This window comes from Spinacia oleracea, chromosome 5 (genome assembly GCF_020520425.1).
Source record: "Spinacia oleracea cultivar Varoflay chromosome 5, BTI_SOV_V1, whole genome shotgun sequence".
Classification (NCBI taxonomy): domain Eukaryota; kingdom Viridiplantae; phylum Streptophyta; class Magnoliopsida; order Caryophyllales; family Amaranthaceae; genus Spinacia; species Spinacia oleracea.
The window spans coordinates 12,472,356-12,486,270 of NC_079491.1; the positions used below are offsets into that span (position 1 = coordinate 12,472,356).

The 13,915-nt window shown below is 35.4% G+C and overlaps 2 protein-coding genes across 5 annotated transcripts in view; one reads left to right on the forward strand and one right to left on the reverse strand.

Moving 5' to 3' along the window:
* Positions 1–2,333: 2,333 nt before the first annotated feature.
* On the forward strand, positions 2,334–5,574 carry LOC110789886 (flavonoid 3'-monooxygenase). Its single transcript, XM_021994602.2, has 3 exons — positions 2,334–2,904; positions 3,579–4,031; positions 4,731–5,574. The coding sequence occupies exons 1-3, from the start codon at positions 2,446–2,448 to the stop codon at positions 5,376–5,378; spliced, it is 1,560 nt and encodes a 519-aa protein (XP_021850294.1). The 5' UTR covers positions 2,334–2,445; the 3' UTR covers positions 5,379–5,574.
* Positions 5,575–5,769: 195 nt separating this feature from the next.
* Positions 5,770–13,915, reverse strand: part of LOC110789885 (DExH-box ATP-dependent RNA helicase DExH14) — a 51,286-nt gene continuing 43,140 nt past the window's right edge. For 2 of the 4 annotated variants that reach the window (XM_021994601.2, XM_056829271.1), the window contains 9 exons: positions 12,373–12,440; positions 12,115–12,280; positions 11,980–12,042; positions 11,496–11,591; positions 11,214–11,381; positions 10,538–10,711; positions 7,707–7,856; positions 7,231–7,362; positions 5,770–6,653 (listed from right to left, as the gene is read on the reverse strand). In XM_021994601.2, the coding sequence (XP_021850293.1) occupies positions 6,558–6,653; positions 7,231–7,362; positions 7,707–7,856; positions 10,538–10,711; positions 11,214–11,381; positions 11,496–11,591; positions 11,980–12,042; positions 12,115–12,280; positions 12,373–12,440 (1,113 nt within the window). In that variant the 3' untranslated portion in view covers positions 5,770–6,557. Of the gene's footprint in view, positions 6,654–7,230; positions 7,363–7,706; positions 7,857–10,537; positions 10,712–11,213; positions 11,382–11,495; positions 11,592–11,979; positions 12,043–12,114; positions 12,281–12,372; positions 12,441–13,915 lie in introns of those variants that run through there. The other 2 variants (XR_008921697.1, XR_008921698.1) reach the window with 2 other exon arrangements.

A 13,915-nucleotide genomic window follows, 5' to 3' on the forward strand; every position in this document is an offset into this window, starting at 1 on the left:
TAAAAAAAAAGAATTACTCCCTTCGTCCCGGAATATTTGACCTGTTTTCTTTATCGGGCCGTCCCTTAATACTTGATCTGTTTCTATAAATGGAAATATTCTAACAATATTATATTATTTCTCACTCCACCCCTATTAACCCACATACCCCTTACACTATACAAAAAATAATTAAAAATTCAACCCCTACTATCTCCCAACCCCACATCTTAACCCACATCCCACTAACTACATTAAAATAATACCCCACTATCAACTACTAACTATTAAATTAAATAAGTCAATTCAAGTCCCTTAAACTCTGTACCGGTCAAATAGGGTCGAGTATTTCGGGACGGAGGGAGTAATATCCAAGGATGTAAAATTCTTTTTCATTGTATTTAATCGGTGTTGACGTGGCACGTGGAAGACTGCAGGATGGAAATAGACGAAGAATGTAAGAAGGAATGAATATGGGACTCACAATTCACCTACCACCTTATTAACAACCAAATCATTAATTGGTGTTGACGTGGCACGTGGAAGACCGCAGGATGGAAATAGACGAAGAATGTAAGAAGGAATGAATATGGGACTCACAATTAGACCTGGTTACCGGGCGGGGCGGGTCAGGGTCGGTGCGGCTTAAAAGAGGGTCGGGTATTGCAAGGGTCATTTTTAGCGGGTCGATAATGGGCGGGTTAAAAGCGGGTCGCGGGTCATTAGTGGGCGGGTCAATAAACGAGCAATTGAAAATGAAAAACAAAAGAACCATGTGCAAGTACAAGTAAATACGAAGCTATACACGTAATTTTTTGTATCATTACTATTTTAATTTTGCAAAATAATTGTAGTATAAGTTTGACCCTATAATGACTCTGTCCAATAAAAGCCCTGTCCAATATGAGCCCTGCACAATAAAAACCCTATTAACTTGACCCTAACCCTATATCCATTGAACTACCCTGTCCAATAACCAGGTCTACTCACAATTCACCTACCACCTTATTAACAACCAAATCATTAATTAATTTTCCCACTTCACACGATCAAGTGATCAACTACACACAACCGCTAGTGCACTACGGAGCGAATACTAAGTAACGTGTTGTACTTAGAACGTCGAAAATTTAGTTCATAAAATGACATGGATAACCTTTTGCTTAACTTTCATTTAGTCACATTTATCTTACCAATATATACGTAGATATCTAGCTATACTACGGAGTGATATTTTAAAATAAGAAATTTGATTCAAATATTTTCCATCATCCCCCATTCTTCAATGCTCGGTCACGTAACTGGTTCATAATCTTGCCATTTCACTTTCTATATCAATTATGTATATTATCCAAAATTTGTAAAGAAGTATTACCCGTGAATAGAACGTTGCAATACATTAATAGGTTTTTGGGCTGCATTCTATTTATCTGATTTCCACTTATTTTTCCTGAACGTGTCTTATCTGAATTTTTCTGAACTTAACTGAACTTATCTGAACTTATCTAAACTTATTAGAACTTATCAAAACTTATTTTAGTTATAAATTGTACTTGGCCAACCCTTATTTTTTCTGAACTTATCTTATCTGAACTTATATGAACTTATTTTTCCTAAAATGAGTGAAAATAAGGCGAACAGAACAAGGCCTTAACCATTATCGTATTACTCCCTCAGTAATTTATTAAGTGATGAACTTTTCAATTCCCATAATAGGACGTATTATTAATTGGTGCACTTTTCATTTTGTGAAAACTTTTTCTCATATTTTAGAAATTTCTTCTTTTTTCATGGATACCACTAGTCATCTTTTTTACTCTCACGTACTAATCATATACTCTCTCTGTATTTATTTAAGGGATACACTTGTCTTTTCCGGCCGTATTTATTTAAGAGATACACTTGCCATTTTTAGTAACTTATCAACCCAACCATCTAATTAAATAATCTATTTATACCCCACCCCCACCTCCCAACCCCTAAAATGATATGGTCTCTACTTATTTTACTTATTAAAATATCAACTCAACCCCACTTGTTTTATTACTTTATTTCATCCAATTTTTCTTCTTAATACCCGTGCCCGACCAAGTGTATCTCTTAAATAAATACGGAGGGAGTATTTTCCAGTATCTTTTACTCTAATTGTTTAATCTACAATTACATCACTTATTTTTTTGTTTAATAAAAGCAACTCACCCTCATTAAATTCTATGTTAATAAAAGCACATTACCTAATAAAATACAAAGAGAATATAAATAATTTTAAACTGCGACAAAACAAAACAAAGTAATTTTTTCTATCCATAAAATATCTTTCTAGTAACTCCCTTCTCTATATGGCTATATATGTAACAACCTCCCAAGACTCACATGCACACCTAACACTTAACAAAAAATCCTACCTTTCATTTCATCTTCATTTTAGCATTGCTTACTATTTTTGTACATCTTTCTGCCCAAAACATGTCACCCTTAGAAATAATCTCTTACACTATTGCCATTGCCATTGCCATTGCCATCATCACCTACTACCTCATTACCACCATCATCTTTCGACACCCCCGGCCGCTTCCGCCGGGGCCAAAGCCATGGCCAATAGTCGGAAACCTCCCACACATGGGCCCAGTCCCACACCAGGGACTGGCAGCCCTGGCTCAAAAGTATGGGCCACTCCTCTACATGAGACTAGGCTACGTCCATGTAGTGGTGGCGGCGTCGGCTTCGGTGGCGGCGCAGTTTTTAAAAACTCATGATGCAAATTTCTCAAGTAGGCCTCCAAATTCAGGGGCAAAGCATATAGCATATAACTACCAAGACATGGTGTTTGCACCTTATGGTCAAAGATGGAGGCTTCTTAGGAAGATTTCTTCACTTCATTTGTTCTCTACTAAGGCCATGGAAGACTACAAACCAATTCGACAGGTTTTTATTTTCTAACTTCTATTTTTTTTAATGTTGCTTACAATTTTTATTTATCTTTATGAGAAAAATCCATGTTGCATCATTTTGTAGATCTAAGATAAATTGAAATTAATGTGTGAATTTTTTGTGAGATTGTTCTACATTGAAGAAAGATAAGAAGGATGACCGACATAAAAACCGGTTTAATATTTTAATTGGACCAATAAAATGGAGTTAGACAGAGATTGAGACAAAATTGTGAGATAGATGAGCTACATATATAGATTTAGGAAGGTACCATGGAAGGCTTGAACATGCCAATGATGATTACAGTCAGTTTTTAGTTTTGGTTTTATGAGTTAGAAATTAATATGATAGAGGTAGACTTATAATCTTAAAGTTAGTTATATTCATAATACTCGTGGCTGATTTGAAAACTGACAACAAAAACTAAAATTACTTTACTCCGTATGTTGTTTCCGTATTTTTGGTTTTTAGTGAATCGGGTTCTTAACTAGCTGTTTACTAGTTAATTATGCATTCTTAGCCGGAATTGACCTTACATGTTAATTGTCATGTGATAGAGCTGATAACGTGACAACTAAATTTGAATGGGAAGCATATATGTATTTGGAATTCATGTAAATTGACATAAATTTTTATCTTTGATTTGTCCAAATTTGTGAAACATATAGGAGGAAGTGGGCATACTAACAAAGGCACTAGTAAAGGCAGAATCAAAAGAAGCAGTTCAACTAGGACAACTTTTGAATGTGTGCACCACCAATGCTCTCTCAAGGGTGATGCTAGGAAAGAGAGTGTTCGGCGACGGCACCGGCGAAAGTGATAAAAAATCAGAGGAATTCAAGGATATGGTAATGGAACTCATGGTTCTCGCCGGAGAATTTAACATCGGCGACTTTGTTCCGGCGTTGGAATGGTTAGACTTACAAGGGATTGCTACTAAGATGAAAAAACTTCATAAGAGGTTTGACAATTTTCTTGGTGCCATTTTGGAAGAACACAAGGCTAAATTTAAGGGTGGTAATTTTGGTGGGGATTTCCTTAGCACTTTGATCTCTTTAAAAGATAATTGTGATGGTGAGGGTGGCAAGTTGACTGACATTGAAATCAAGGCCTTACTCTTGGTAATTATCTCTACATTTTTCTTTGTATTTCACTATAAATGTTTATTTTTGTTAATGGAAATGGTCAAAAGTTCAAACAAAAATGGTATAACCGGTAGTATAATAAAAATTATCGGGAGGACGGTTAGAGATAATAGTTAGAGACTAGTGAGGATAAAATGATAAATAAAACTTATAGAGTATTAGCTACGGTATTTTGAAATAAAACAGGGAAAGATAGACAATGCTAAAAGAAAATTTTAAATGGATTAACATATTCAATTTGTGAAACATATAAGAAAAAAAATCATGTAATTATAATCGCCTCAACTCTCAATATAATGTTAAAAATTTCATTTTTTTTTGTAATTTTATACTTCCTCCGTCTTTTAATACTCGCAACGTTTGGACTTTTGCCACTATTCATATAATCTACTTTGACTATTCTTAGTATTTTTTATATAAGATAAAACATAGTCACGTGGGATCTTGTTAGATTCGTCTCAATGTGTATTTTCAAAATATCAACTTTTTATAATTTTTGCATAAAGAGAATTTAAGATATAAATGATCAAAGTTGTGCATTGGCATGCGTGAAACTAACAAACGTTGCGAGTATTAAAAGACGGAGGAAGTACGAAGTATAGATTAATTTCTCTTGTTCTTAACCTTGGCTTTTGTGAATTTATTGGTTTTGGTTGAACTTTTATGTGGTGGCAGAATATGTTCACAGCAGGGACTGACACGTCATCAAGTACAACAGAATGGGCCATAGCAGAACTAATCCGCCATCCCAAAATCTTGGCCCATGTTCAACAAGAGCTAGACTCAATCGTGGGTCAAGACCGACTTGTTAACGAATCCGACCTACCGAACTTACCTTACTTCCAAGCCGTGATGAAAGAGGTATTCCGGCTCCACCCATCGACACCACTCTCCCTCCCTCGAGTCTCGGCCGAGCCATGTGAAATCAATGGTTACTACATTCCTAAAAACACTACTCTCTTGGTCAATGTATGGGCCATAGCGCGTGATCCAAATGTTTGGGCCGACCCACTAGAGTTCAGGCCTGAAAGGTTCTTAAAAGGCGGGGAGAGGCCCAACGCAGATGTTAAGGGTAATGATTTTGAGGTGATCCCGTTTGGGGCCGGGCGGAGGATATGCGCCGGGATGAGCTTAGGGCTTCGTATGGTCCAATTATTGACAGCCGCTTTGGTCCATGGTTTTGACTGGAAGTTAGCCCATGGGCTTGCACAAGAAAAGCTGAACATGGAAGAGGCTTATGGGCTGACGTTGCAACGTAAGGTTCCCTTGATGGTCTACCCGCTACCTCGGCTGCCAGCCAAAGCCTATACCACAACTTACTAAAGTGGTGCGTCCGTTATTAAAATTTGTTGCTTACACGAGACAAGGGACGAAATGACGCCTACCAATAGTACCAGTCCATGCTGAGCTTGGTTGTAACACGACTTATACGAGTATTAGATTTATGCATGTGTGTGCTCCTTGTAATTTCTGTAAAATACCAAGGTGAATGAGGTAAAATGCTTTGCTTACTTGATAATCAACTCAACTTCTATTGGTTAAAAATAATGAGCCACCAAGGTTACAATGTTTGAGCCTCACTGCGGCAGAAGCTGCAAACATGCATCTAGTAGTCCCTTAATCATCCTGCAGTTTACTCGGCAGCGCCACTGTTGAGACACTTTTCCAGCCTGTTAAGACTATACAAGGACTGTATGTATGGGTGCGAAAGTGCTTATTTTAAAACAACGAGAAATAAGGCCCTTTTATAGTTTTATGTAAATGTAGACATCCTTGTACTCTACTATTTTACAAGTGAAAATCTTCACAATATTTTCTTCTTTTTTCTTTAGAGAAGAAAAACTACATTACAACCATTTGTCCATGACAAATTATTACATGAAAATAACCTAGTGGAGCACATATCAAAACTATTACCAGCGTAGTCGGTAAATATATTCTCTTAATAACTGCTATCAAAGTATTATGACCAATATCAGATAATGTTAACTGGACACGATGACAGGCTATTCAGCATTTTCTTCTTCCTGGCGGATGATATTATCTCGTCGATTCCAAATTTTTCCAGCTCCAGGCAAGTGCTTAGACAAGACAATATAGTCTGAATGATGAAAACATTAGTGTGCCAATTGGCGACTATACAGTAAGAACTGTAAAAACTTATTTACATAATGGCCAAAATTCAGGAAAATAGCATTCCTCGTTTTCTTGTATTTGTCATCTTTGGAGTCTGTAGTTCTGTACTGTATAAAGCATACAACAATTTTAACCAACCATTGATACCAATATAACATTTCCACCCAACTTACAGTTGCCATTTGATGTGATGTATTTGGCAAAGCTTATATGTGTTTCTCCCTGACGAGCTCGTCATCATCCATGAAACTTGCACCATTAAAGCAACATAAAGTGGTCACTGCATGAAATATCCAGATAAGACGAGAAATTTCAAATTGTACACTTCATCAGAAAGTTTTTGACACGGCTGACTTCTACACCATTTTAGGCTCCACGTGGCTGATCTTTGAGAAGTTCTTCCAAGGAGTACTCCAGTTCGTAACCAAGATAACAATCTGAGACCAAGATTAGTTTCAACCCCTAGATAAAAGAAGAAAAATATCAAGTAAGATGAGGGAGAATCACCGGCTGCCGATGATGGCATAAACTTATCTAGTTTAATAATAGGATCCATGCCACAAGAAACCAAGAAAACCTATTTTAACTGCAGTTTCTAAACAAAATGTTTTTTAAATATATGGTATAAGAGGCTCCTAAATTGCTAATGCATCACCAAACTCACCTCATTTTCCAAGCCTTTTAAGCTCAGTAATTATTGCTTCAAATAAGGGAGATGTAACATGGTTTCTCAAACAATGAAGAACCTCTCTTCACAGAGAAATCATACAATAACCAGGAACCACAAGAACACTAAGATGTGATAGTTATCCTGGTGCTAAACTAGACAAAGAGAAATTTTCACGTTTCTAGAACTCCAAGCATCTTACAAGGCCACCAACTTTTTCGCCCAAATGTGTTGCGATTTAATACGATTTCCCACTCATTTTCTTTTGCACTTTCACTAAAGACTTCCAATGTTCACAGGTGCTATCACAAAAAGAAGGGACCCCAACACAGAAAAATAAATAAATGAGTGAAAACTGGAAAAAAAAGGTACCTGGCTTATGACTGAATCTGATGGCAAATCTATGTGCGTAACCAGATGGTCAGCAAATGAAACTCTCTTCAATGCATATAACTCAGAAGAGACAGTATTTCCAAGTACAAGCCACCACGCTTCATCTTTAACCTGTTAACATAATTTCAGTTTATGTTACTGGAAAAATATGATTTTGTAAGTACACAGTTGTTGCGTAGATCTTGGATCAGTATCTAGGTTGACTTAATACTTTCAACCCTAAAGCTAGCATTAACCTCCCATTTCATCCAAATACAAATCAGATTATATGACAATTGGTAAATCCTGATAGCAATTGGACATAAGATTCCAGAATTTACAAATCCCCAAAAGAATTGTATAATCAGTTCCAAAGATGGTTTTTATCTTGGAAAAAAGAGTTGAAAACCAGTTTTGACAGATCAACCAAAATGTACACATTTGGCCAGTACAAATATACTTCTCTAAAGATTTACCTTAGGGAACCGAGGGGTAAATGCTCTTGGTGTCTTTCGCTTGGCGTTGACATTCTCCAACCTCACATTTAGAGAACAGGAACTCCCAGTTCTCTCATTCTTTTTCTTAAGTCTCAGTTTAACATGTATGCGAGGGAACCTTTGCAAATCCTAAAGCAAATGAATACAATGGGAGACATTAATTTGGAAAGGAAGAATAGAGAAGGAACAATAAACAAATCATAAAGTTTCAACAGTCTATCCAAAAAAGAAAACCATGTGCAACTTTTAACAATTTACAGCAGATTTGTGAGTCAGACAAGAACATAAAACCGCCAACATATTCTACGCATTCTCTCAGGCTAAAAGTACCTCAAATCAGAACAAAAGTCTAGAATTACCAGCCATACCAGGTTTAGGTCATGAAAACATTATTCCCTGTCATAATCAGAGTGCAATGTTTTGAGTATACATATCCCTAACTGACAAGAGTAAAATTCAAATCAATGCCTCTTTAAATCAGCATGGACTACTACTGCTACAGAAATAAATTTTGAATACGGAGCCGAATGTTATACAAGGAAATTAAGGCATCCTGATAATCAACAAAAAGTAACAGTATATGAAACAACTGCAAGTCTGTAACAATTCCCAAACCGGGGACATGATTCTTGCATCCCAGTGTTGATGCGAAATTATCCTTTAAAAAAAAAAACCGTTTCTTGAAATCCTCCAAGAGAAAAAATTCCCTGGAAATTTTTATCCCCATCAACTTCTCTTTTTTTTTTTTTTTTTTTTTTTTTGTGTGAAATCAGAATATGTCAGGCTTTGTTCTCTTCAACATATTCTCATTGCTTATTAGACCAGACCAGAAAAATCAAATAGCAATAACATAAAACATTCAAACCGGACCAGACCAGAAAATAGAAAAATCAGACCAAACCAGATTAGGTGCTCAGAACAAACCCTCCCAAATGTCATTTTCTTTATACACAAAAATACTTCCACATAGAGATGTCATCGAGCCGAGTATTAGCCTGTTCGAGCTAGGCTTGATAAGATATACCCGAACTCAATTGAGCTTTCACTTTTCTTGTTTGAGCTTGGCTCACGAACAGTTCGTTTATATTTGAGTTGGAGCCGATCTAGATCAAACTTAAACGAGCGTTTAAACGAATGTAAGATGCGAATATATTAAGTCAAGACCCAAGAATACAAAATAGGATTAGGGAAAGTAAGGAAAAGTCAATATACAATACTCCGTACTAGATTAGATCCCGTACAGACAAGGAAATTCTAAAATTATTTGACTAATTTTTCATAATATATTTGACTGAAATATTTCTCTAATTTAAGTTACTACATAATTAACAAATCTTGAACATACTCATTTAATAATTTAATTCGGAGTATGCAATTTCCGTCATACTACGTATTACATATTTTATATGCTTGATATGCTAATTGAACAAAAATATTCGATATACTAATATGCTAATTTGACCAAAATATTTAGGAATTATATTTTCCATTATTAATATAACCGTTAGATTAAAATATTACCAAAAATTATTATTTTAAAAATAATAATTACGCGGCATATATTTTCCATAATCTATAAACAAATATTTTTTTCCATACATAAACCGTAGATGAAAAAGGAAAGAAAATAAATAATAAAGTAGATATTTATTAGGAAATAAATTTTTTGGCGGGAAAATTTTGCACCAGGAAGTCACACGTGTCACTCTTGATGTCTGTTTTAGTATAATTTAATAGATAGGATTATGATAATAACTTTGATATTTTGTATTATCATTGATTTTTCTTGGAACAAATTGTTTTTTACCACCTTCAAAAATCGAAAATTTATTTTTTACCACCTACAAAAATCAAAAATTTGTTTTTTACCACCATCAAAAATCAAAAATTTGTTTTTTACCACCTAAAAACTAAAACTTGTATTTTACCACCTAAAAACAAAAAATTTAAAACTTGATTTTTACCACCCGAAAACGGAATAAAAGATGAAACCGTTAATGTGGGGCTCACTAATCCAATGTCCCTCTGCGATTTTCTTTAACTTCTTGACCCTCCTCCCTTTACTGCCATTGAATTTTGTCAATTTTGTGAATTAATGAGAGAAAAAATTATGTGAATTCATCATGGAAGAGAATGAAACAAGGCAAGAGAATGGAGTTAAACACATGAAATTGTGGACGAAGAGAAAATATCAAATATTACCGTTATTGTAGCTCCCACATAACGGTTTCAGCTAACTTTTCCCATTTTTAGGTGGTAAAAAACAAGTTTTAATATTTTGTAGGTGGTAAAATACAAGTTTTAGTTTCTTAGGTGCTAAAAATCAATTTTTTGATACTTTTAGGTGGTAAAAATTCATTTTCTTTTTTCTAGCCTTAATTTTACGATGTGCTATATGTCTATATACGATATGTAATTGACATTTATTTAATTTTTATAAATCCGAGCTTGAATGAGAGCTAAAAAATCATTAAAATAACCAGAAACGAGTTGTTCACGAGCCTAAATGAGTCGAACGCATAGTTGTTCGAGCTAGGCTTGTTTTTTAATCGAGCCTGAAATTTTATTAGATCGTTACATAGCAAACGAGTTTTGACCGAGCTTGTTCATCATTTTGATGAGCATGTCGCTTAATGACATCCTTACTTACAAGTTAAACACTCATACAACACGTCAACACCTACACTACAGTGTAGCCACTACGCTCTACACCGATGTTAAATGCTAAATCCAGAAAAATGTCCACCAAGAATCAGATGCAGAAAATATTCAATTGCAAGAAAATAAGCAATCCTCATTTATTGCTTTACCTGATATAAACTTGAAGCTGGGAAACTTCCAAGCAACTTCTGCAAAGTCGCCCTAGGAACATCAAATAGTTGCTGCACATTTGATATACCTTGTCTTGTGAGTGTAGGAATAACATCGTTGTTGTTCAAGCAGGGTAACATTTGTAGAGAAGAACCCTCGTCGAACCATAAACCCTGTAAGCAAAAGACACTTTAACATTAATTCTTCGCTAAGGAGTAAACAAGAAACATATATCAATATAAATCTGTGGAAAGGTCACATCTATTTTATTAAACATAAAATGCTGCAGAATGAATCTCAGAAGAGAGAAGTTGCACAGATAGTGGCTTGATAATTAGCTAATTTAGAGGACTCCTGTTTTTTTCTCCGCATGATTTTAAAGAGATTGCTCTGTTGTGCTTTCCAATTTTCTTGTAACACATAAGTGGCAACAAGAAGTTAGAAACAGCTCAAAGAGAAGAGAAGTTAAAAATAAAAGACATACTTTTTGAATACTGAAAGACAGAGAAACTCACAATAAAAGACAAGTCCCTTTTAATTGGGTAGTAAGTTAACAACCTAGTTTAAATGTGATTACAACAGTCTACGGATAAAAACCGTAAGCATAGTAGGCGAATGCTTGTATATTGAAAACAAAAGAAGAAAAATAACGGAGATTTAAGGGGAGGAAGATACCTGCATGACCATCTGCATTAGATGCATGCAATTAAGTGTGCTAGAAAGCCATCCACTATTAGCACATATATCTATCATGGCCTGAAGTATACGTATACTCTGATCCAAAACAGACTTTAGATCTGTCATATAGTCGCTGATTGACATCTCTAACTGAGAAAAGTGTGCCTGTATTTCAAAATTTCATCTCTTTTAATACACTCCAAAATCTCTAAGGTCAACTTCGTAGTATAGGAAAGCTGAGAAGTACACATATACGATGATGTGGCTCAAGAGAATGACCTGGAAAAGCAAATTTGCTTTTACATGTGGATCATCAAGACGATTCTTGTCCACCTTGTATGGAAGCTTCTCAGCCAATGTTGCATTGTGGTTTTCCTTTGGGAGAAAGACAGAAAGAAAATCTCCATAAGTAGTGATTATATGGATTAGACAGAGAGACAAGCTGCATGGAGACTAGATATTCGAAATGACATTAAACCTTTCATACAGTTGATTACAGATAACAATAATTTGAGTTTTGAGGTCTTGCTGTAAAATATACATGCATGACTCTATTTTTGCAGATAAGTGACATCCTCTCAAAACCTTGGTTCTTATGCTTATCAAATGACTTGCCAAAAAGTATAATGTGCAATTTTCATCCTCGTAAAGGTTCTCTTATTGTATAAATCATAAATGCAATGAGAAATACATTGCCAAAAAAACTTGATAAGTTTCTGAGCCAAAAAGGCTAATACTGCAGTAATAGTTATATGGTTTATACCTCATTATGCCGCACAGGGAGCTCATCGTACTCTGAAGCAGCAGATAATACATGCAACAAAACCTAGGAGAGACGGATTTGATTAAAAGATAAGATTAATCTGAAAACAAAATCACATGCTTTGCTAACACTCACTTCAAGAGAAAGGCTTGGTCCAAGGTTGGAGCCAAACATTGACACAGTCAAATAACTAAGGTAATATTGAGATGCAATTGAGCCTAGAATCATAGATTCTACACTATCCTCAACCATTTTGATGCATCCACTGTCTTCCAGATCCTCAAATGTACTTTGCACCAACCTGCCACAAAGAGTAAGAATGAAAATCATAATAATAATACTGCATTATAAAGTAGCAGCTACGGAAAAAGATATGAGATGCCACATCAATACCTAGACAAGTACGAGCTCAGGACCGCTGGATTGGTGTCTTCCAAACCATAATAAGCTGGATTAACCGTCTATTAACAACATAAATTTGGATGTAAACATGATTAGCAATTGGAGATAAAAGGATGCCAATTTCTATTTTCAATACTAGCTGACTTTGCCAGGCATTAACAGCACTACCAATAAAAAGAAATAAGAATATATGACAACCAGCACGTGCAAGACAGTAAAGGAAGGGTGGATGGATGAAGTTAAAAGAACAGCATGCACACGGGATGATAGCTGCAGGTCATCTGAATCATGGAACTGTTAACATTTTAGCCCTGCCAAACTGCCCACTGTAGTTTTAAAACGTCTTTAATCCACAAACATACGGATGCATAAACTTAACCATTCAAATATGCAAATTTCTAAAAAGAAACTGAAAAAAACAAACAGTATGCTATGTCTATGTTTTTACCATAGCGGCGGATCAAGAACTGCAAAACAGTACATGAAGCAAAAGACAAAAATCATAAACACGATCAACATCAGTTAGCTTAGTGAGTTTTGTCTTGGAGGGTGGACCTATGGTTGGGTTCTGCTTACATCACTACCCTTTATGACTACATACAAAAAAAAAGCACACTATTATCTTGTAACTGAAAATCTAACCTAGGAATTTCTAATACGAATAAAAATCTAATCCATATAAGTAGCAAAAAGAATTAAAGTTTAGGATCTTTATACCCGGAACATTAGTTACACCAGCTTAACCTTACAAAAACTAAGTATACAAAAGAAATGAACAATTTGTTACATAAAGTAGAATGCCTATGCCACGTGCTAAAGGGTTAAAAAAAAATTTACACTTGTCTCTCTCCCTCTCCCATCCTCCCTTGTCCTTTTTCTATAACAAGTTTGCTTTACTGTTGTATCTTACCAATCTAGTTTCTCTCCTATCATCACGCCACACAACAATTAAAACAGAATCCAATATGAGCCTCATCGGAGAAATTTTTCATCCTCATTTCATTCTATTAACGATGCTTTAATCTATAAATTTAGTGGTCCTGTACTCTGGTGAATGAACTTGAGTAGATTGACGCTGGATATGACTAACTTTGACCATAACGACAAGTTTAACTAGATGTTAACTTTGGTCAGAGGCTAAGATTTTCGAAGTTTGGACAATCAATTCAACAATCTTTTTGGGGTGTCCCATGCCACCCTAGGCAACAACATACAACTAGAGGTGGTTACTGGGTGGGTTGGGTCATTGTCGGTTTAGGTCAAAAGCAGGCCATGAATTGAAGTTGGTCGATATTAGGTGGGTCCAAGGTTACCTGATTCGTGGTTCACTTTGGTCTGGGGTACGGGTTTGGGTTCGGGTTCGCAATTCGTGTGTTGTGTGTTTTAGTTTGCAAGAGGGGTTTGGAACTTTTTTTCGGGTTTTTTGTAAAGCTGTTCAAAATATCAGATTTTATAAAGATTTTAATTTAATATTCATACTCAAATAACAAGTATTTCCTTCTCAAACAAAGGCCCCAACATGTTTTTCTTCTCC